Here is a 25,159-nt window from a genome sequence, read left to right as displayed (position 1 = left end):
GTTAGAACTGCTTTGCTGCATCCTACTGGCTTTGGATCATCATGTCTTCATTTTCATTTGTCTCTAGGTATTTTTTTAAATTTTCTCTTTGATTTCTTCAGTGATCTATTTATTGCTTAGTAGCATATTGTTTTGCCTTCACATATTTGGGGTTTTTTTGCAGTTTCTTTTCCTTGTAGTTGACTTCTAGCCTCATAGCATTGTGGCTGGAAAAGATGCTTGATATGATTTCAAGTTTTCTTAATTTTACCAAGGCTTGCTTTAATATTATTGCCCAGTAATTATAGTAATTTTTGGAGTTCCCATCGTGGCCCAGTGGTTAATGAATCTGACTAGGAACGATGAGGTTGTGTGTTCAATCCCTAGACTTGCTCAGAGGGTTAAGGATCCAGCGTTGCTGTGAGCTGTGGTGTAGGTTGCAGACGTGGCTCAGATCCCGTGTTGCTGTGGCTCTGGCCTAGGCTGGTGGCTCCAATTAGACCCCTAGCCTGGGAACCTCCATATGCCGCAGGAGCAGCCCAAGAAATGGCAAAAAGACAAAGAAAAAATTACAGTAATTTTTAATTCTTTGGAGTTTTAACATTTATACTGGAGTTATAAAGTGATTTACCCACCATTAAAATACTATTCTGTGTACAGTAGAAAATTGACAGAACAGTGTAAACCAGCTATGATGGAAAAAATAGAAATCTTTTAAAAAATAGTATTCTGGATCTATATATTTACCTTTGCCAATGAGTTTTATATTTTCATATGTTTTCATGTTGCTAATTAGCATTCTTTTGCTTCAGCTTGAAGTCCCTTTAACTTTTTTTGTAAGGCTAGTCTAGTGGTGATGAACTATTCTAGCTTTGGTTTGTACAGAAAACTCTTTATATCTCCTTAAGTTGTGAAGTCCACCTTTGGTGGGTAGGGTATTCATGCTTGGCCGTTTTTTATCACTTTGAACATCTTATCCCACGCCTTCTAACCTTCAAAGTTTCTTCTAAAATTTCCACTGATAGTTTTATGGGGGTTCCCTTGACATAATAAGTTGCTTTTCTCTTTCAAGATTCTCTCTTTAATGTTAGGTTTTGACAGTTTAATAATAATGTGTTGTGGTGTGGGTCTCTTTGGGCTTCCTGGACCTTGATATCCATTTCCTCAGGTTAGAGACATTTTCAGCCTTACTGCTTTGAAAGCTTTCTATTCCTTTCTCCTTGACTTCTTATGGGACTTCTGTAATCACATATTAGTCCACTTGATATGCCTCATAAGTTCTTTAAGCTAGCTTCACTCTTTTTTTTTTCTTTTTTCTTTTTGCTGTTGTAGTTATGGTTAGAATTCTTTTTTGCTGTTCTAGTTAGAATTCTTTTTGCTGTTCTAGTTACAGTTAGAATTCTACAGCCCTGCCTTCAAGTTTGTTGATCCTTTCTTCTGCCTATTGAACCCCTCTGTTGAATTTTTCAGTTCAGTTTTTTTTTTAATTTTATTGGAGTATAGTTGACTTACAGTGCTTCTGTGTACAGCAAAGTGAATCAGTTATACCTATATTCATTCCTTTTCAGCTTCTTTTTCCATAAGGGTTATTACATGGTATTGAATAGATTTCCCTGTGCTATAGAGTAGGTCCTTGTTATTTATCTATTTTATATATAGTAGTGTGTTTATGTTATTCACAAAACAGAAACACAAAGATTTTGAAACAAAACTTATGGTTACCAAAGGGGAAACATTAGGGGGAGGGATAAATTAGAGGTTGATATTAATAGTTCCATTATTATGTTTTGCTTCTCAGTGATTTGGTGTTGTTTTTTTGTTGTTGTTGTTGTTGTTGTTTTTTGTCCTTATTGAAATTTTCAGTGAATTCATGTATTGCTCTTCTGATCTCAATGAGTTTCTTTATGAATGCTATTTTGAGTAAATCACTTCTTTCCATTTCATTAAAGTCTTTTTTCTGAAGTTTTATTTGTTCTTTTTTTTTGGAATATATTCTCATGTTCCTTCATTTTCCTTGACTCTCTGTGTTAAGTTCTGCACATTACATAAAACAGCCACCTCTTCCAGTTTTATCAGACCAGTCTTATATGGGAGAGGAACCTGTCAATCAACCTGATCTAAGTTCCTGGTTGCCTAAAATTTGCAGTTACTTAAGTTGCTGTCTTTGTTCTTGACATGTACCTCCTAGTAGTTGAGGGTCAGCCAAGACCCACCAGTATCCCAAAGGGGAAAATCACAATCAGGACCTAAGGGCAAGCTGATTAGAACCTGGAGCCTTAGGCAGCAGCTGGGAAAGTATGCAGTTAATCACCTTCCAGGGAGAACTGAGAGATGGACATTTTTGCCTGATCCCTTTTCCTGAGTTTGGGTGTATACCACTAGGGGCCCCTGCCCAACTGAAAAATTGCTTTCCTGTTTGCTATAGTTTGGGAGACTCAAAAATGCAAGCCCTGTTGGCTAGCAGAGATAGGTGTTTTGGAGGCTCATCCCTTGGATGGCAGCCATCAAAGTTGGAATACTAGATGTGAGTAAATGCTACCTCCAGGGAGATACTGGTAACTTAGTTTTTCCGGGGTTCCTTTGTTTGTTTGTTTTGGCCATGCCCATGGCATGCAAAAGTTCCTGGGCCAGGAGTCAAACCCAAGCCACAGCAGTGACCTGAGCCACAACAGTGGTGATACTAGATCCTTAACCTCCTGGGCCACCAGGAAACTCCTGGTGACTTAGTTTTAATGTTGAAGCAAGCCAAAAGGAAAGAATTGCATATGGGGGGTGGGGCAATGCTCACCAGCTCTTTTGGGCTCTGGGAAAGGTTAACAGTCAGTACCTAGACATGTGCTAATTAAAAAAACAGACCTTCAGGCAGCACCCTGTGAAGTATACTTCAGAGAGTCTTTTCTGTCAGAAGACTGGAAGATGAGGGTTTTGCTTGCTCTCTCTGAGCCGAGCCCTGGGGGAACAGTTGCCACAAGTGCTCCTGTGTCTGTTAACAACCTTTGTTTGCTGCAGTCCTATGGGGTTTTTTGAATGCAAGTGCTGTTGGCTTTTAGAGCTTAGTATTCTGGGGGTCCATCCTTCATGCAAGAGCCTTAAAAGTTAAAGTGCTAAATGAGCAGTCCAAACCCTTGGCTCCTCAGGGAGAAGCTGGGAGTAGGAGGTTCCCTCCTGATTGTATGGTAATGTATCAGGAGTGGGATTTATAGCAAGAATGGGTCTCCCCTTTCCTCTCCATTTCAGTGTGATTACTTCCTCAGTGACCTGATGTGTAGGAGTCACTCAGCTAGTTTCTAGATTTCTCTCAGAGCAAATTGCTCTGTACATAGCTGTACATTCCATATAGCCATGGAAGGAGGGAATTCAGGAACCTATGTCTCCATTTGGTCCAGAATTTTCTAACCTGTAGTTCCTAAACATAATCACCTATGATTTTTAAAAGTATGGATTCTGGGTTCACCCTAAATCTTCTGAATAACAATCTCTGAAAGAGCCAGTGTGTGCGTGTGTGTGTGTGTGTGTGTTTAATTTTTTTTTGTAGGATTCCTGGTTATCTTAATATATGGCTAGTTTTTTTGAGAATCAATGACCTGGGGCCACACTGTCCTTTTATTACCCATACATTTCCTGACAAGACGCATTATGTTGTAATCTGCTCCAATCATGCTCATTATGGCAGTAGGGGAGTATACTATCTTTTGTCATAGCTCTGACAAGTTCTATGTACTTGGGCCTCACCAGGCCTTGGGTGCTTCGCTAAGTACTTCAGTCTCTGGAAGTGACATACTTCCCCAGAACTACCTCTACTCTTAGGCAGGAGCTGTTTCTGGCCTGCACTAGTGAGAGCAAGGCCCGGGCAGCTAAGCCCTTCCTGATTCTTGCTGATCCCACTGCCTAACATTTCCAGCCCTGCTGCAAAGCAGGTAGGTGGGGCAATCCCAGTGTTATATTCTAGTATGAATAGAAAACAGATTTAGCACCTTAACATTTTGTATAATTTCTCTAGTTAAGAACCTCAAAAATTCCAGAAAAAAATTTTTTAGGATATATGTGCTGAAACTCTTTCCTACTCCATAAAACCGAGATTCTATTAGTCATAACCTTCATGAGTACATTTTGATAGGAAAATTAAGGGGTTTCCAAAAAAAAATGAATTTTTACCTGTGATCCCTTAATTTCACGATGGAAAGCTTCTGTGGTTTCTTTGACTAAAGCAGTTAATGCATAATATTCCGGTGATGAAAGGGCAACCTCTTGCTCTATGTCTAGATTAATTCCATCCATATATTGTGTTTTGGCCTGCTTAATTTGTTGAGCTATCCAAGATGCTCTGAAAGTAGTATTAACAATATCCTTTACAGATACATCTCCTGTGGAAGAAATATGCATATTTTTACACATGCTCTTTACAGTTTAATAAAATTTACTTCACAAACCCATTCCAAAGAGATCAGATGTCTTTAAAACATCTCATTGTTGTGGAATACTAAGTCCCAAATTTCCAAATGAAGAAAATATATCAAAATCACAGAAAAGCATTAGTCATTAATCTCCGAAATAACCATTATGAATGATTAGTAATCTCATTCTCAGATTAAAAGCAGAAATCAAAGATTATGGCTAGCTAAGGGTCATCATGCTAAATAGGATTCACATTTTGCTCAAAACCATACAGTGGTTTACTTAATTCTTTAAAAATATCTCTATCTGAGGGAGTTCCCATCATGGCTCAGTGGTTAATGAATCCAACTAGGAACCATGAGGTTGCGGGTTTGGTCCCTGGCCTTGCTCAGTGGGTTGAGGATCTGGCATTGCCATAAGCTGTGGTGTAGGTCAGAGACGTGGCTTGGATCCCGTGTCACTGTGGCTCTGGTGTAGGCCGGCAGCTACAGCTCCAATTAGACCCCTAGCCTGGCAATCTCCATATGCTGCAGGTGCAGCCTTAGAAAGGACAAAAAAAAGGAGTTCCCATCGTGGCTCAGTGGTTAACGAATCCAACTAGGAACCATGAGGTTGAGGGTTCGATCCCTGGCCTTGCTCAGTGGGTTAAGGATCTGGCGTTGCCATGAGCTGTGGTGTAGGTTGCAGACTCAGCTCGGATCCTGCATTGCTGTGGCTCTGGCGTAGGCCGGGGGCTACAGTTCCAACTAGACCCTTAGCCTGGGAACCTCCATATGCCACGGGAGCGGCCCTAGAAATGGCAAAAAGACAAAAAAAAGAAAAAATCTCTGAGATGTGAATTTAAAAATATCTAAGATTAATTTTAGGATGCTAAAAACTATACCAGATAAACATGAAAAGAAAATTTTTTGGAAATTCAGGATAGCAGACAATGCAAATAAACTTATCAATTGGCTAGATACATCTGGTAAAAACTAAAACTCACCTTTTAGCACTGCTCTGGCTCCTTTTGAATGAGCATAGCACAAAAGTTCTGGGTCATAATTTCCAAAAAATGCCACAGTTGTAATCTGTGACCAATCATAATATTTCCAAGTTTTATGGCCAACATCAAACACAAAGACCTGCCAAAACAACAGGGATAAACACCCTCTCTTAAAACAAGAAGAATATTGTGTTGACTATGCAAAGTAACATTAATTAAACACTGATCAAACATTGTCCACTAGGTACTGGTGGACACTGAGTACAACAGCAAATATGATGTAAGGGGTTCCAATTAATTGGCATCAGAGGAAATCAGTGGGAAAGTAGGAGAGGGTAGGCTCAGAAGAAATAGTGGTAAATGCCAAGGCCTAGAGGCAGAGAGAGCATGGTGGTTTGTAACTAACTACTGAATATGGCTGATGCCTAGAATTTGGAGGGAGAGAACAGTGAAGAACCAGAGAGTGGCAGGCAGGGTTAAGTCATGAAAGGACTTGTAAGCCCTCTTGAGAAATTTTATACTGAGGGAAAGAAAGGGCTTTAAAAAGAAAAGAGAATATACATACTTTAGGTATGCATTTTAGAAAAATCCCTTCAGCTGAAGTGGGAAGTGGCTCAAAGAGAGGCTAAAACTGGAGGCAGAATATCTAATAAAAAAGCTGTTTGGAGTTCCCATTGTGGCTCGGTGGTTTAAGAACCTGACTAGTAACCATGAGGATGTGGGTTTAGTCCTTCGCCTAGCTCTGTGGGTTAAGGATCTGGCGTTGCCACAAGTTGAGGCGTAGGTCACAGATACAGCTCAGATCTGGTTTAGCCGTGGCTGTGGCGTAGGCCAGCAATTGCAGCTCTGATTCAACCCCTAGCCTGGGAACTTACATATGCCACAGGTGCAGCCATAAAGGGAAAGAAAGGAAAGCTGTTGGAAGAATGCAGACAAGAGATGGTGGTGACCTCAACTGAAGTTGAGAAGCAGCAGGAATATGAGATAAATGAATAGATCTGGACGATCCTAAGAAGGCAGAATTAACAGGATTCTGTGACGGACTAAGGAAAGAGAAAGGGAGGAGGTTGAGAATAAAGTTTCTTGCTACAGACGGATCCACAGATACTGTGTTGACTATGAATGATTTTTGGTGAACCTGACTTCTCAGAACAGTACTCAAGTTAGATGTTTCTCCCTTATTTTTTTTTCCACAGATAATTCTAGAAGCATAGAAGCACTGATCATCTTTATTCCAAATAAAATGTTAATTCATTGACTTGGCAAACATTTATTGAATCCCAGTAAGGTACAGGCAGTGTAAATTGCTAGGCATTGGTGACATAAGACCAAGTCCAGTAGTGTTAAGGGCTACACAGGAATGCAGGGCACCATGGCAGCATGTAAAGGGGAACTGAAACCTTGGTAGGGCAGGAAAACTTCCCTGAGGACTACATTCTTTAGAGGAGACCTAAAATCTAGGCAATGACCTAGACTGGACAGAGGAAATGTATACATGGACAAAAAGGAGCATTCTCAGCAACAAAAAAGGGCAAAACTCTCTAAACCTCTAAACTCTGAATCTCTAAACTCTCTAAACCTCTGGAGAATTCTGAATTTCTAGAGCCAAAAGGTCAGTGTGGCTGGAACACAGAAATCCTGAAAGTACATGGGCTGTGGTGTAGGTCACAGACACAGCTTGGACCCCGTGTAGCTATGGCTGTGGCAATTTGACCCCTGGCCTGGGAACCTCCATATGCCATGGGTGTGGCCCTGAAAAGAGACTGAAAAAAAATGATCAAGTAGGGCTCTCTGTAGACCATTGAGGAATTTCTATTTTCTTCTGAGATGGGAAGCCATTAGAGTGTTTTAAGCAGAGGATCTTAAGATTTGCCTTTTAGAAATGAGACAGACAGTAGAGGTAGAGGAGAGAGAAAAAAGGAGAGGAATCTCAATAACCACTGAGCCATGGTGAGGAGAATGGATGGAGGAGAGTGGGGAGAGCTAGCTGTAAAAATTAAACCAGACTTTTCCTAATTTTCAATCTTTTTGGTTTTTGTTAACTTTTCAGAACTAGTTGTTCATAACCCATTTTTCTACTAAGCAGTTACCCACTGAAATAATACAAATTACAAAATGTGAAATTGTGAATTGAATAGCCCATTTTTTTTAGGCTTTTTAGACTCATATTGCCATCATAAACCTTTCCCCTATTTTAATTCTGATAACAAAGATTGATTTGTTTAAAATACACAAAGATCTTGTGATATAATAGAAATCCTAAAAAATAGTTTGATAATCCAGTTGAAAACATAAGGGAAAAAGTAATGCGGTCTAGTCTTTGGGTTTGAAAAATATAGATCAGTAGAGAGGAAAGACAATTTACCACTAACATACAAGTGAAGGGAAGGAAATTTTGCTTCTTTGCATGATTGGTTTTCTAAATGGCCCAGACACTACCTAACTCACTAAGAGGTACTGGGTGTCACAGAAATTCTTTCAGATGTTAGGCTTCCCCACAGGCAGGTATTCCATAAACACTTCCATTTTCATTTCTTTTGCTAAGCAATTTATATGTACTTTTTTTATACGCATTGAAATGTCCTGCCTCAAATGTAATCTGCTAGATTAAGAACTGCCAATTATCACTATCTTTATGCAAGAATTGCTCTTTAGGACTAAGCTTTTCCACCTGCTTGATGTGCCCATTTCCTGCTGCAGTTATCAAACTCAAGGCAGACAGGCGGTCTTCATATTGCCTCCCAACAGGTGTTTGCTTAAAGCTGCCCAGGCCTTATAAATTGTTAGGTGGTAGAAGAAAAATTTATGGAAAGATCTGTTTGATCCACCCAAGTAGCAGGTATAGAAAGGCTAGGTAAGCAGAATATTCAGTCTTCCACTGTACTGCAGTTGTGCTGAGATTCTTTCCAACTCATCCTCATTCTGGAAACCAATGGGTCTTGATCCTTAGGGAGTATCTCCTTCCCTGGCCCCCTTGCTTGTCTGGCCAAAGCACCCCGAGCTGGGGTGGGGGGGGAGAAGCACAGCAGGCAAGGCAAGGAGCTTGCACTCAGAGTCAGATCTGGGTTGCAGTACTTGCTGCCTCTTTCAGACAGGCACTTACTGTGAGATCTGGGAGGAGTTACTTAACCCCTCTGAGCCCGTTTTCTCATCTGTACGAATGAGGGAAATCTGTGAACAAAAAGGCCCGCCGCGAGCAGTCAAACTTGGCTTTGCACCCCAACACCTCTTTTTCCGTCTCAGTCATTCTACTCTAACTCCTCTCAGGGACTTGACCAGACCCGGAGGGTCAGGGGAGAGAGGCACTGACCTCGAAGTCGGGCTTGTGGGTGATAGGACGACACAGTTCGGAGTTGTGGCACGGGCACTGAGCCTCGGCCCCAAGGGGCGGCGCCTGAAGCAGCGGCAACAACAGCGGCAGCACCAGCCGAGCCAGCGTAGGGGCCCCGAGCGCAGAGGAAACGAGGAGGTGCTGGCTCCGGAGCTGCGTCCTCGCCATGCTCGCCGCTCACCTAGCAGCAGGAACGGGTGCCGGGATTCCCAGGCGGGGCTTGCTTTATGGAGGAGCGGGGCGGGGCGGGGCTCCCGGCCCGGGCGTTAGCTGGCTGGTAGGCTAACCTGGAAGACGCCAGGCTGCGTGAGGGACGGTCAGGAGCCGCTGTGCCCTCAACACGTGGAGCACAGAAGATAGTTGATTCAAGTGTCTATCTTCTGTGATTTATGCGCCTCTCTTTGGCTCTGTGTCATAGTTGTTTGTGTCCTCCTTGTGGAGTCTGACACTGGAGGGAACCCCCAAAATGGAGAAGTAGGGGGGCTTGGAAGGGATGACAGTGCTTGCTACATGGTTGGAATGGCGCAAAGATTTTGATGCTACAGATATCTGTTGAATTAAGACGGTGATTTGAAGACAGCCTCTGATTTCGTTTCCTTCCATGCTTAAACTCTGAGGAAAAACCTAAGCCCACAGGGGCAACATTTTGGAAGCTGGAAAGCCAAAGTGTGAGGGATGAGTGCTGCAAGCCCCAACAGACAGGAAACTTGAAAAGCAACCCAATTTAAACCGTAGAAGCTTCAAAAAGCTCTGGAACTACAAGAGGTGCCTCGGGAATTAGGGGTGAAGAAGGGTAGGCGGCCAGAAAATGAAAGAGATTAAGCGAAGGCTGCTTGAGAAGCAGCTAGATCGCTAGCGCTTTTCTCCAGCTTTCTGTCTCTGAACAGCTGCCCCTCTCCCACCCAGGCTGAAGTTTGGAGGTTTAATTCTCTGGAGAGGGTGGATTCTCTGGACCTTGCTCGGATGACCTAAAAAGAGAAATAACTGACTTTGTGCCTGCCAAAGATATCAGCAACCTGCCCCCACTTATCCTATAACGAAATTCAGAGTCAAAAACCCCAGGCACCCACTCCAAGCTTCCCCTCTTTTGACTTTTTAATCTTTTACTTTTAATCATGGACAACAAAGACAATTCGGTAATATAAAAGGAACATGAAAAAAGAATGTAGAATAAACAAACATTGCAGGGAGGACACTTCAAAACAAAACCTTTCAGGAATATCCCCAGATGTATAGGCTGGCAGCTGTAACTCCGATTGGACCCCTGGTCTGGGAACTTCCATGCTGTGGTGTGGCCCATAAAAAAACAAACAAAACAAACAAAAAAAACTCTTCAAAGAGAAAGATAAAAAAATTGAAAAAGCAGTCCAAATGTGAAGACATCACTAATTACAGAAAAATTCCAGGGATGAGGGACAAGAATTTTCAGAAGGAAAATGCAAAGAATAGATCCATATTCCCCATTTAGTAGGGCAGCATTTCTTAAGGGATCTCACAGCTTTGTTTTTTTTTCTGGTTTTGCCGGGGGGTGGGGGGGGGCGTCTTTTTTTTTTTTTTTTGGCCTTTTCTAGGGCCACTCCCACCACATATGGAGATTCCCAGCCTAGGGGTCTAATTGGACCCCATTTTACAGATGATAAAACTTAAGCACATGCCCAGGAAACAAATTATTACAAGCAGGAAGCCAAGACTCAACTCCTGGCTATCTGGCCATCTGATTGCAGCAAGCTCTAGTGTAACTACCTCATCTGCCTTCAAACTTTCCAGCTACAACCTCCATTCCAGTCTCTTATTCTTTAAATTCACCCAGACTAACCTTTCTAATACTGCAGACTGAAAGAAAAATGAAAAACATAAGAGATATGAGTTTAAAAGTTTTTCAGGATCTCACTGAGGACTATAGACCAGGAGACAACCATTCAGTAGCTCTGAGTAAATTTATCCCAAAGAGGCAGGGGAAAAGCTAGCCTAATTTTAGCTAGGGAGTATATGCAGTCAAGCTTACATCTTGATTTTGATTTTGGTATTTTCCCATATATGGGATGGTGAAAGAAATTGGGTCCATTAAAATTCTTCCTGAGATATACATGTAACTACCTAAAGGGCCTGTTTTTCCAAAGCACAGAGTGCCTCATCCTGTTTGTTTTGATTGTTTGTTTTGTTTTTGTTTTTGTTTTTTCTCTTTTTGAGGCCACACTCAAGGCACAAGGAGGTTCTCAGGATAGCAGTCGAATGGGAGCTGTAGCTGCCAGCCTGTACCACAGCCACAGCAACATCAGATCCCCAATTCAATGGACTGAAAGTTTGTGTCCCCCAAAATTCATGGGTTGAATTCCTAGCCCCCATGTGATGATGAGGCCTTTGGGAAATAATTAGGACGTGAGGGTGGAGCCCTTAGGCATGGAATAAGTACTCTTTTGAAAAGGACACCAGAAAGCTTTCTCACCTTTCTGCCATGTGAGGACACAACAGGAAGACTGTGATCTGTGAACCAAGAAGCAGGTCCTCACTAGACACCAGATCTACCACTGCCTTGATCATGGATTTTGCAGTCTCCAGAACTGTGAGAAATAAATGTTTGTTGTTTAAGCCACCCAGTCTGTATAATTTTTGTGATAGCATGCCAAATGGACTTAGGCACCCGGTAATGCTAATGCAGCTAATCTAGGGACCACACTTTGAGAACAACTACTACAGAGCTTGCCTCAGTAGCTACTTTTTTTATTTTTTAACTTTTTTCAGGGCCACACCCATGGCATACAGAGGTTCCTAGGCTAGGGGTCCGATTGGAGCTGTAGCCGCTGGCCTATGCTACAGGCACAGCAATGCCAGATCCTTAACCCACTGAGCGAGGTCAGGGATTGAAGCTTCGTCCTCATGGATGCTAGTCAGATTTGTTTCCACTGAGCCATGATGGGAACTCCCTCAGTAGCTACTTTTAATTAGAACATGATCACTTAGGTGGTTTTCCATCTCAAATCTGTTTTATTATTCAAGGATTGATAATAGTTTGGTGGGATGACACCATAGGTTTGAATCTAGTTGGCATTTCCATGTTTTGAAATCATTTTGGAGGCTAGTTGGCATAATCATCGTAGTACAGCAGATTGGTTAAAAATGGAATATAGAATGTGTAGCAGTAGACTCTGTTCAAAGTATGTAACATCGCTTTGCTTGTTTAATTCCCACAATTTATGAGACAGGTTCAATTATTGTCATCTCTTGTTTACAGACAAAGGGGCTCTGGAGGTTAAATAATAGTTTTGTACAGATAGTAATATGTGGAGCTAGGGTTTGGATTTGGTTGACGTAGCTCCAAAATCCATGATCTTGACAATGCAGTTCAGTCTCCATCCTACAGCTGGGAAGACAAGAATCAGGCTGGTGAGATGTCAGAACCCTATCCCTCACTGCCTTTGAGCAAGATCTGTCAGTTCAGATGGAGGAAGACAGCATCCCAGGGCCATTTTCAGCAACCATAGCAGTATTACTTTGATCAATGGTAATGTAAATTAGCAAGCTCTTTTGGGGGTATGGAGAAAACAGTCACTGTTAAGGTGACATAGCCTAGGACTCTACCTCACGAGTTAGCAGCTGTATCTTTGCAAAGTCATTACAGCATTATTTATAATTAAAATTATTTACATGAAAGCAGCCTAAATATCCATCAACAGAGGAATGGATAAGGAAGATGTGGTACATATATACAATGGAATATTACTCAGCCATAAAAAAAGAATGAAATAATGCCGTTTGCAGCAATATGGATGGACCTAGAAACTATCATGTTAAGTGAAGTTAGTCAGACAGTGAGAGACAAACATCATATGATATCACTTACATGGAATCTTTAAAAAAAATTAATGAACATATTTGCAGAACAGTAAAAGACTCCCATAATTTGAAAAGCTTATGGTTACCAAAGGGGACAGGTGGGGGTGGGAGGGATGGACTGAGGGTTTGGGAATGGCATATGCACACTGAGGTATATGGAATGATTGGCCAACAGGGATCTGCACAGAGAACTCTACCCAGTATTCAGTGATGATCCATTTGGGAAAAGAATCTGAAAGAGAATGAACATGTGTATATATATGACTGAATCACTTTGTACAGCAGAAATTACCACAAACTTGTAAATCAACTACACTTCAATAAAATTAAAAAAAAAGAGTTGGCAGCCTGGGCCAGATGGTTTCCAGAATCTCCACAGGCCCTCCTTACCATAGCTTTGAATAGCAGCTCCCAAAGTCAGCTCCAATTAGACCCCTAGGCTGGGAATCTCCATATGTGGTGGGAGTGGCCCTAGAAAAGGCCAAAAAAAAAAAAGACCCCCCCCCCCCGGCAAAACCAGAAAAAAAACAAAGCTGTGAGATCCCTTAAGAAATGCTGCCCTACTAAATGGGGAGTATGGATCTATTCTTTGCATTTTCCTTCTGAAAATTCTTGTCCCTCATCCCTGGAATTTTTCTGTAATTAGTGATTTCTTCACATTTGGACTGCTTTTTCAATTTTTTTATCTTTCTCTTTGAAGATTTTTGTTTGTTTGTTTTGTTTGTTTTTTTATGGGCCACACCACAGCATGGAAGTTACCCATCTTACACTTGTCTTCCCTCTCTGTAGGAAGTGGTGCTGAGCCCTTGCTTGGGTATCCCTCACCAGCCCCCTAAATACCCAGCCTATCTTAAGGAAATAATCACACGTAGCCTTAATCTTGAACTAGAATTTGCCCACCATTACTGTAACTGGCTCTGACTCATTCTCTTGGGGACCTCCAGACCAACTATGATTCCTTTTCCACAAGGTACCCCTTATGAAGTTAAATATGGACAGCCAATATTACCTCCTCTTCTGTGTCCCCCAATTTTCATTTCTACATTAAATAAATCAATTTCCATGCAACATTTCTTTGTATAATATAGTTTCCTTTTGGGGGGGGGCACTTTTTAAGGCCACACCCTCAGCATATGGAAGTTCCCAGACTAAGGGTCAAATCAGCACTGCAGCTGCTGGCCTACACCACAACCACAGCAACATGGGATCCACACTGTTTCCACGACCTACACCACAGCTCACGGCAACGCAAGATCCTTAACCCACTAAACTAGGCCAGGGATCCTAGTTGGGTTCGTTAACTGCTGAGCCACAAAGGGAAATCCTTATAGTTTCCAATTTTTTCACCACTCCACCCACAACTCTTTTTGATGAGATTTAAGGATGTCTGCATAGCTAATCTGTGTGCTCCAGGTCAGGCATAATCTGGCCAGTGCAGCATGCAGCAGAAATACTACCTCCCATGAATTGAAAGCCTTAATGCTTTCTGGGCATTAATAATTTCTTAGCTTTCTGGAGAGTGGTATCCCTCTGGGCTTATAATAAGCAATTAAATGAGCAATTAAAACCCCTTGCTATGTCTGCTTGACAAAAAGTATTTTCAACCAGATGCCCTTTATTGTTACCCATGCAGTCAATTTGTTTAACCAAGAAAGCACTTTATATTTCATCCCTTGAAATGATATCTTATTGGAGACAGTCCATCCCAAATGCAAAGCCTTGGAGGCAATGTCTTTGTGCACTCCAATTAGAGAGGTTTAGAAAACAAGCTGACAACCTGTAAACATCGCATTTTAAAATGGCTTTTGTCTGCATGCATGGCCAATCACTGAAAATGTGTCCACCCACCAGCTGCTAAACATAGAGACTGACAGAGACCAACTGTCCTTGTGATCTGGCTGTACTGTCCACACACCAGAGGCTGTGCTAAGAAGCAAGAGGAGGCCTTCTTTTCACAGCCTACATATATCTTGTCTTTACTGAAGCCCACATGCTGGGGAGACACACACAATATTTTCACTTGGTATCAGTATTCATTTGCTAAGGCTGCTAAAACAAAGTACCATAAGCCAAGTGACTTAAATAGCAGAAATGTATTGCCTCCTAGTTCTAGGGGCCAGGAGTCTAAAATCAAGGTATTAAAAAAATAAAATGGTGTTCCTGTAGTGGCTTGGCAGTAATGAACCCAACTAGTATATATGAGGATGAGGGTTTGACCCCCGGCCTCACTCATTGGATTAAGGATCTGGTGTTACCACAAGCTGTGGCATAGGTCACAGATGCGGCTCGTATCTGTGTTGCTGTGGCTGTGGTTTAGCTCTGATTCCACCTGGGAAGTTCCGTATGCTGTGGGCATGGCCCTAAAAAGACAAAAAAATTAAATAAATAAATTTAATTAATTAATTAAATCAATGTATTGGCAGGTATGGTTCCTTTTGAGGGCCATGAGAAAAGGTTGCAGGCAGTCATCTTCATGTTCACGTGGTATTCTCCCTGTCTACCAGTCTGTCTCCAAATGTCCCCTTTTTATAAGGATATCAATAATACTGGAATGGAGCCAACTCTAAGGGCTTCATTTTTAACTTAATAAAGGTTCTCTCTCCAAACAGGGTCATCCTCTGAGGTCCTTGGATTTAGGCTGCCAACGCACGGCCATCAAGAGGACACAATTCAGCCCATAGCCTTATCAATGTACCTTGAGATCCCCATTTCTTCCACAGGTCTCCAGATATTCTCCTGGATTATGGCTGGTTTTTAAATATTAGAAATTGGCGTTAATGGTCATATAGACCATGATGACAGTGACAGTGACATTGACAGTGATGATGACCTTGCTGGGGATGGACATGGTGGTGGCAATCTTACTGAGAAAAACTGCATTTCAGTACTATGCCCCAAATAGTATGATGGTGGCCAGAAAAACCTGTCATGCTTCAACATGCCCCACATATTTCTACAGCCAGAAACCTCTATCCCCTTAAGTCAGAGCCAGATAAACCATGTTTCATTTTGCAAGGAGCTAGTGTGTCCTTCTCATTATAACTCTCGTCCTTCACATATTGAATCTGATCATTATGAATCCATTGATTTTTGGACAGAATCAAAGGACCTGATTTTATTCCCAGGTCTATATCTTTACCAGTTATATAGAGCCTAGGAGCTGCACCTAATCTAATTGGGTAAAGAAAGATGGACAGAGAGAAAGAAAGTGACATTCTAGATCGTGCCCTGGTCACTCCTGGGTTCAGTTTGCAGGAGTCAGTCCCTCTGAAGCTGTTAACTCAGGGTACCTGAGGAAATCAAGCTGAGATATCAGGAAGGCCAAGGCCAGGTCTAGGGCAGCAGCCACTTGCCTGCCCGCTCTACCTCTGCCCTAGAAGAGGCAAGGTTCCCTTGCTGACAGGGACCCTAAGTCTCCAGGGAGGTTTTTCAAGATTAAAAGACTTGAGGCAGCCTACAGCACCCATCTCTCCACAAGTATGTTCCCTCTCTCTCTCTCTCACTCTCTCTGTGTGTTTCCTCTGAACGGATGTGACTTTCTTTTCACTGAATTATGCTGGAGAGGTCCTGTCAATGTGTGAGACAAGTTGCCTAAGTTCATAGCGATAAACTAGTAAAAGGGCCTTGTTACACTAGCTAAACTAATGTTACTTAAGAAAGCTAATTTGCTCTTCCTATAAAAGTAGATTTGGGTTATGGTCTCTGGAGGAGACAGTTTGGGGGGTGGGGAGATGTGCCTGGGCTGTGGGATGGAAATCCTGTGAAATCAGATTGTTATGATCATTATACAAGTACAGATCTGATAAATTCATTTGAGTAATAAAAAAAATGGAAAAAAAAGGTAGGTTTGGGGGAGTTTACATCGTGGCTCAGTTGTAGCAAACCCGAATATTACCCACGAGGATGTAGGTTCAATCTCTGGCCCCACTCAGTGGGTCAGGGATCCAGCATTGCCATGAGCTGTGGTAGCAGATGACACTCAGATCTAGCACTGCTGTGGCTGTGCTGCTGGCACCCGCAGCTCTGATTTGCCCCATAGCCCGGGAACGTCCATGTGCCAAGGGTGCAGCCCTAAAAAGACAAAAGAAAAAAAGTAGGTTTGGGGGACATTGGCAACTCAGAGCTGAACAAGAGGTATGTCTCCCTTCATACCAGAATTACAGGACTAGTTACTAAAATTCACAACTGAACAAAGCTCAGTGCATCTTTAGCTACTGGGCATTTGGAACGTGATTTTTTTTTTAGCATCAGAGTTTCCACATGCCACAGATCTTTCCAGTCATTCAAAAAGAAAGCTAAAACTTTGTTTTTAGTAAGGGACAGGAGACAGAGTATGATTCTGTATTTTAAATAAGCAATTATAATAATAATGAAACTTATAATGGTGATGGTAATAGACTTGGCATGTTTTTCCGCAATGAAAAATTTGAATGACATAATCATGAACTGTTAGTGTGAGACCATTTTTCTCGTGTTCAACCAGCACATTGGGCTCTATAATGAAGAAGAAAAATATTCAAGTAGAAAATCTGGATTCTAGTATTCCTATTATATCTTTATTATGTTAAGAAATATTAGATATTTAAAAAATAAAATTTCAAAGCTGCGGGGCACCTGGATACCCTCTCAACCTTGAAAAATAATCTTTTATTTTAAAAGTAAATTTGACACACGGTGTTGTATAAACTTAGGATGTGACCATGTTATTTTGATATATACATATTGTAACACAATTGCCATTGAAGCAGTATTTATCACATCACATCCTGAAAGGACAATATTGTTGTCTATATTCATTATACTGTGCACTGATCTCTATGGCTTATTTCCTACTCCTTACAAGCTTATACCCTTATGTTGGTGGGAGTGTAATCAGACAAACCACCTTTATTAACTCTTGGTTTGCTAAGTGGTCGTTTATGCGAATGCCACCTGTCTATGCTAGTTGGACAAAGGTACAGCCTGAGCTCCTCCTGCTTTGCTGCCCTGGAAGGATGTGCCTTCACTACTGCAGTGGCATGGCTGCCCCTGGGGTGGGCTTGTGCGCATGGCCGTGGGGCTATCTGCTGGGGCGGCCGCTGCTGTTCCCTGTGGCTACTGCTGCTTGAACTACTGTTGCAACTACTGCTTTTGCCACTTTCCTTGCTTTTCAGAGCTATCATTTTTGAATCCTAAAGCAACCAGAAAAAGTTCAAAGAAGACAATAGGACACAAAATCTTTTCATAGAATTTAAAGATATGCCTCTAATTGTCTGCAAGTATTTCTTTGATATAGTTTATGTGAACATATGGGGCAGGTGGTTGTTTTGAAAGCTTTGAGTGTGTTATCCCATATTTTGAATACCTTGAAAATAATTGGGCTTTTACTGACATAAGACCAAACCTTATGAAAACAACTTATAATTTATGGTTGGCCTTTACTAGGTGATAACAATGTTTTTCAATGTTATGTCTTATTGGTTTTGCTTCAAGACCAATTTTAAAGTTGATTTTAGTACTTGAAAATTCTGAATAAAATAGTTTATCCAATTCTGGCTCATAGTTGTTTTTTCCCCTCTTAAACCTTTCCAGTGCAAGAAGAAGAAGAAAAAAAAAAGTATCATGAGTTATTCTGGCATAAACGAGAACTAGACAGCAATGGCCTTAATTTACATTGCTCAAACCCCCTCTCTATTGCCTGGGTGATCCTAGCTAGAGCTTGCTTCCTGCATCAATGGAAGATGTGTTCCTTTCAGAATCAAAACGAATAAGACCTACCTTATATTTAGGGGACAATGTGAATTTTAATCAGTAGGTCTCTGGTAGAGTCATTGAACAAAGGCAAATAAACTAAGTACAATATCTTTTGATAAATGAGAACCCCACAGGCTGAAATTTTAAGTGGAGAAATAGAGCCAAAGATATCACAGATAAAATAAAATTGAAAAATAGTAGCCAGTCTAAAGTCAAAAGTGAAGTCTTATTAAATGTCAGCTAATAAGAACTAAAATAAGATGTAAAGGAAACAATTTAAATGATTGTTTGAAGAATTCTGAAGGCAGGCAGACTCATTTTGGAAAGCATAGGAACAGGGCAGAACAAAGCACTGGACTCATATACAGAATGATTAGCCTGATTTGACCCAGATTTATTTGCTAAAGTTCCCTTGGTCATCTTTATAAGAAGATACTTTACCATATGGTGATTATTAACAGAATGAAAAAGTAGGAAATAGGGCCCAGTTAAATTACATAGCAAGTGTATAATAGCCATATAACCAAGGGTCTCTTTGGTAGGGATTTTTTTTTCTTACGCCCACACCTGCAGCATACGGAAGTTTGCCAGATTCTTAACCCATTTGAGAGAGGTGAGGGATCGAACCGCATCCTCACAGACGCTACGTCGGGTTCTTAACCCTCTGAGCCAGAATGGGAATCCCTAGATTTTTTTAAATGACACTTTCTTTTTGGCTGTTCCCACTGCCTGCAGGAGCTCCCCAGGGCAGGGATGAACCTGAGCCACAGCAGTGACAACGCAAGATACTTAACCCACTAAGCCACCAGAGAACCCCTAAAAATGACACTATTTATTATTAATATTATTGTTGATCACTTTTGATATAATATTATCATTAATAGCAATAGTATAAAGAATTATTTTTAATTGCCATGTTGCTGCTTACCAAACATTTTAATATAAGTACATACATGACATAATATACTTGTAATATATAAGTACATTATCTCATTAAAACATATCTAGTGAATGATCCCAGATTCAGATCATAATATCCATCTAGGTATATTCCAGATAGATTTCAGAAGCCCAGTCTTTGAATCTGGTGGCATGATCACTGCCAGCTGTAATCCCTTGCCTCTGTGAAGATTTGAAAGCGTTCCCTTCATCTCCTGCTCTCACTGCTTTAGCTTGACTGGCTCTGCGCTTCGTGCCACTGAGACTGCGTTCACCCCCTTGATAGCACCACTGCTGTTGCTGCTCTTGCTACTGCTGACTGCTCATTATGCTCTAAATCATTGGTTTGTTGGGCATTGCTTTCTTTCCATGGATTTTCCAGAGTGTTTTTGGTCCTGCTGCCGCTGAGGCGATGCTGAAGCTGCCCAAGCCTGGGACTTGGCTGCTGCAGATCTTTGGGTGGGAAGCTAAGCTCTGGTCCCCACTGGGGCATGACCTGTGCCACCCTCGCAATGTGTTTGCTCTTTGTTTGGAGGTCAATGTCCCAGTTTTTGTCTTGCTCTTTCCAGAAGATGTCAAAGAAAATGTTAACATTTGTGATAGAGACTTGCATGATATTTTCCTCTAGCCTCAGTCTGAATTTCAGTTATTGTGCTGTTTTTCTCTAAAGATACATGCTTAAGTCAGCCACGTAAGGTTTTAGTTTTACACTATAATAAAACTGAGATTTATGATGATGGTGGTGTTGATTAATAAACAGAGACCACGGAGCAGAGTTCAAGATCTGTAATAACAGAGATCTGGGTTCAAATGTCAGTTCTGCCCAAGTCTAGTCATTTGACCATGAGTTTTTATTTAACTCTCTGAATTTTCTCTTCTCTTCTATGAAACAGATAATAATAGCATCATTCCCCTAGGGTACTGTGAGAATCACACACAAAAAAATTAAATGCATAAAAAACATTTTAACACTACCTGAAACATAATATTGATGTTTCATTACTGTTATTACTAGAGTCTTATATCCTACACACAGCTAATAGTGTGGTTCTCTACATAGAAATATTATGTAAGTTCTGGTTTCAAAATTGAGTGAATAAATGAATATTACCAAATAGATGGTACTTCTAAAATCTTGTTCAATGAAATCATAAGGTTTAAAGTTTTCCATATCCTCTTTTTAAAGAACCAAATATTTTCATTATTAGTTGATTAAAGTCTGGGAGTTTGTTTGTTTTTTTTAATTTTTTGCTTTTTAGGGCCACACCTGCGACACATGGAAGTTCCCAGGCTAGGGGTCGAATAGGAGTTACAGCTGCCAGCCTCCTCCACAGCCACAGCAAGACGGGATCCGAGCTGCATCTGCAACCTACATCAGAGCTCACGGCAACACCGGATCCCGAACCCACTGAGCAAGGCCAGGGAAAAAACGGACATCCTTATGGATCCTAGTCAGGTTTTTAACCCACTGAGCCACAATGGGAAATCCACACTCTGGAAGTTTTATGCTATCAGAGCTAATAGGAAAGATTTCTGGCTTAGAAAAAAATTTCCTCTGACAGATATTAAAATGAAGCAAATGCAGCTGGATAGGGATAGAGTAGGTACAGGTGGTTGTAGAAGTCCCAATAGGGGATCAGACATAAAGAGGGAAACCTAGGGGATGTTGGGAGACCACTCTAAGTTCAAGAAAACCATCAGAACGAGGCAGGCTTGCTTGACTAGTGGAGGTGCAGGAATTGCCAGGTCACTGGGTAGGGGATGGGATGAGGCCTGCGTTGAGATTAAGACCAAGGGTAAAAGTTTGAGGACTGCCCTTCAGCTGTTTTGAAATATATACCTTACTGGATACTAAGGAGGAGCTACTACTCCTGGAAAGGAAGAGGAGGGCCTTTCCAACCCCCACACCCCTTGGATGATAAAACTGGCCCACCACAGTTGGGTGGAGCTTGGGGCTTCTGGGGGTAGAGCTTCCTTGCCCTCTCGCTTGCATCTCTCACAAGCATCCTACCCTAATAAATCTATTTCTTGCCTATTACTTTGTCTTTTGCTGAATTCCTTCTGCACAGAGACATAAAGAACCTCAACCTTAGTGAGTCCAGACATAGGGTGAGTAATTCAAATTTAAAACCATGGATTCAAGTCCCAATCTGGGTTTTGGCTGGTTTCAAGTACTGGCACATGGGTTCAAGTCCCAGTCTGGGTTTTGGCTGGGTTTGAGTTTTGGCTATGTTCAGGCCATTAGTGCTGTCAGTTTCACAGCCTTCTCTCTGGGTGAAAAATCAAACACAAATAAGGATTTGCATGTAAGTATTTAAAGAGGAATAAAATTCATAAATATCTATTTATTCATTCATTTGTATATACTATTTAGTATATACATATTGAATATTACAATGTCCTAAGCTTATTCTAGATTAATCCCTCTAAATTCATTGCTGGTCACTGACATGGCTGCATTAGGCTGAAGGAAAAGGGCTGTGGGACTTGGCAGTCAGAGGGATTCATTCTAGGGCTCAACATTTGCTCTTAGGATTCCTGGGGCTATAGTCAAATGCAGAAGTGGCTCCTCCTTTTCAGCCTCCTTTTCTGGACCCCCTCATCTTCCTTACATCTATGCGGTAGTGTCCCAGAGCTCAATCTTCTCCTCTTAATACACACTCACTTTCGGGGTGATTTCATCCAGTCCTGGTGATTTTGAATACAGTCTCTATGCTTATGATTCCCAACTTAATTATCTTCATCCTTATCTCTCACCTGAACTTCAGATTTGCACAATGAATGGCCTACTTTGTATTTCCATTTGGAAGTTCAGGAGGTTTCTTAAGCTCATCCTGTAGAATTCGATCCATACCTTCTCCTGTTCCAATGTTCCCCATCTTAGTAATCCATTGTCCAACCACCAAATTGCTCAGGCCATTCTCTCTATCTCACACCCACCCACCCACACACACCATATCTAACCTATCATCTTCAAACTCTCCTTCCAAACATTTCTCACCTCCTCCACTGTTACCTTAATCCAACCGTCATCATTTTTTGTGTCCAATATGGTAGCCTCCATTTGAATATCTATCTACTTCCTTTTGTTCACATTCCGTCTAAAGCAGCCATAATTATCTTTTTTTTTCCTTTTGTTTCTTTTCTTTTTTTTTTTTTTCTGTCTTTCTAGGGCTGCACCTGCAGCATATGGAGTTTCCCAGACTAGGGGTCTAATCAGAGCTGTAGCCGCGTGCTTATACCACAGCCACATCCGATCCAAGCAGTGTCTGTGACCTACACTACAGTTCACGGCAACGCTGGATGCTTAACCCACTGAGCAAGGCCATGGATCAAACCTGCATCTTTATGGATGCTAGTCAGATTTGTTTAAAAAAAGCCACAACAGGAACTCCCCAGAATTATCTTTCAAAATTGGAAATCAGATAATATAAGTTTCCAAACCATTCCAAGTTAAATCCGAAGCACTTACCAAGGCCTCTAATGCCCTAGGGCTCTGCCTTCTCCCTCATTGACCTTCAGTCTTGCGTCTTGCATGTTAACCTAGTGACATTCTTTGTAGTCTCTGACATCTCAACCTGTCCTCGCTTCTGGGCTTCTGCATTTGCTATTTCCTCTTCTCAAGACACTCTTCCCCAAGCTTCCAGTGGCTTTTTCTATCACTTGTTTCAGGTCTCTGGTCATCTGGAACCTCCTCAAGCATCTCCTGATCAGCCTCTCTGAAATACTCTTCCTCACTCTAAATCATCTAACTTTGCTTTATTTTTATTCAAAGAATTCATCAACCCTAATATTACATGTTTACTTGCTTAGTGCTTCATCTTTACTGTTAGAATGTCAAAATCCGTCAGAACAGAGACATTTTTTCTTATTCATCTCAGAATTCCTAGTGCTGAGAATAGTGTCTAATACATAAATATCTGTGGAATGAATACATGACTGTCTCTACTCTCCCTCCCCACCCCACCCATGCCACCTGAGGAACATGGTGCCATGGAGAAGTTGCTCAATTCTTTGATTTTTTTATAATATTTACTGAGCACTTAGTTTGAGGCACAAAGTAGGTTTTCTTTTTTTAAGATTCATTGTCTTATTTAATCCTTAAACTCTACATAGTAGGTATTCTTATTATTATTATCTCATATTATGGATATGGAAACTGAACTCAGCAAGGTTTAATAAGTTGACCAACACAGATAGCAAGAGTTTGACAGTGTTTGGAAAGGCAGTCATGCACAGTGTGTTGACGCACAGAGCTGTCAAAGAGAGTGTCTTGGCCCTAGAACTTTCCCTTACCTGGAGATGAGGAGACCTTGCAACCCTTGATGGGCTTATTGCCTTGTTTGGGAAGCTAACGTCCCTGTTTTGAGTTTGAGTGCACTTCTTTGTTCCGCTTCAAGCATGTGCATCATATGGGACCTGGCTCTACCCATCATTTTTCTGTTTATTCCTGGTGAGAAGGGAACAATGTTCTCCATCTGCAATACAGAAGGTGTGCTTGCAGATCATCCCCCCACCTCAGCTATACGCAAGACCCCCTGGCCTTGGGGAACTGACATTCGCTACTGAAGCTGATGTTCTGTCTTAACATGTTAGCCAAGCTTTGCTCCATCCAGTGTCAGTGTGAGTCACGGCTCTCTTGATGACCTCAATACCTGCAAACTGTGCAGGGGGTTGACATCTTGGGGCAGCGGCTCCTGGCGAGAGGTACTGTCATCCCTTTGCTCTACTCTATGCAGGGGATGCCTCCCTGGTGGTGGTAACAGGGGTCACTTGTTCAATTGTCAGTAACTCTAAACTAATTATCTCCAATCTCGGAGTGCTATCTCAAGTATTATTTTATATTTCCTTCCCACTCTTCCTCTAAACGCAGTTGCTTCTCATTACTGGCAGTAGTTGTTTTATAAAGTCACCATGAACAGTGGGAGTTCCCCATTGTGGTGCAGTGGAAACGAACCTGACTAGTATCCATGAAGACATGGGTTCGATCCCTGGCCTTACTCAGTGAGTTAAGAATCTGGCATTGCCATGAGCTATGGTATATGCTGCAGATGTGGCTCGGATCCCAAGTTGCTGTGGCTGTGGCGTAAGCTGGAAGCTGTAGCTCTGATTCGACCCCTGGCCTGTGGGGGAAGAAAAAAAAAAAGCATAATAAAGGACTAATACAAACAACTCTATGTACATGAGTTTCACGAACTAGTTTAAATGGACCAAATTCCTCAAAAACTATAAATTACCAAAACTCACCCAAGATAAAATAAATAATAAAGGCACTGCAAACACTGAATTAGCAAATAGTGAACCACTGCCCTTAGAGTAAATAAAGGGTTAAATTCTTGGAATCCTCTGGTCACATTTTCTTCAATTCATAAGATAGAACCTTGTTTTATGTGTGTTTCTGTTTACAGAAAGCTTATTTTATAATTGATTCATTAACATTAAACTCATGGCCAACATCCCTATACCTTATGGCAGAATGAAGTTTATTTATACATGTATTTTCTCCATAAGGCACTTCATGGCCTTCTTGTGTTTGGGAACATTAGATGGCACTTCAGCACAATGACTGGGTCCATTTTGAAGAGCAAAACCAACAAAAGAACAAAACTGGGAAAAAGTGGCAGTAAATAGACCATAAACAGGACATGGTGTGAGAGCTGATGCAAGACAGGAGAGCATCACTGTGGCACACGTTCAATTCCTGGCCAAGGAAATTCCATGTGCTGAGGGTGCAGCCAAAAAATTAGACAAAAGGATTTCCAGTTGTGGCCCACTGTGTTAAGAACCCAACATAGTGTCTGTGAGGATGTGGGTTCGATCCCTGGCCTTGCTCAGTGGGTTAAGGATCTGGCGTTGCAGCAAGCTGCAGCATATGTCAGAGATGCAGTTCAGATCCAGCAGTGTCGTGGCCGTGGTGTAGGCCGGCAGCTCCCATTTGACCCCAGCCCAGAATTTCCATATGC

The 25,159-nt window shown here is 41.5% G+C and overlaps 1 protein-coding gene across 1 annotated transcript in view; it reads right to left on the bottom strand.

Annotated features, from left to right (window-relative positions):
• CTBS (chitobiase) overlaps positions 1–8,917 on the bottom strand; it is a 33,563-nt gene extending 24,646 nt beyond the window's left edge. Inside the window, exons 1-3 of the mRNA XM_047794214.1 lie at positions 8,670–8,917; positions 5,360–5,498; positions 4,135–4,343 (exon numbers count right to left, since the gene is read on the bottom strand). Of these exons, the coding sequence (XP_047650170.1) occupies positions 4,135–4,343; positions 5,360–5,498; positions 8,670–8,858 (537 nt within the window). The 5' untranslated portion in view covers positions 8,859–8,917. The remainder of the gene's footprint in view (positions 1–4,134; positions 4,344–5,359; positions 5,499–8,669) is intronic.
• Positions 8,918–25,159: the final 16,242 nt, after the last annotated feature.

The sequence above is a fragment of the Phacochoerus africanus genome, chromosome 8 (genome assembly GCF_016906955.1).
Source record: "Phacochoerus africanus isolate WHEZ1 chromosome 8, ROS_Pafr_v1, whole genome shotgun sequence".
Taxonomy (NCBI): Eukaryota; Metazoa; Chordata; class Mammalia; order Artiodactyla; family Suidae; genus Phacochoerus; species Phacochoerus africanus.
This window is presented reverse-complemented; position numbering and strand designations above follow the sequence as displayed.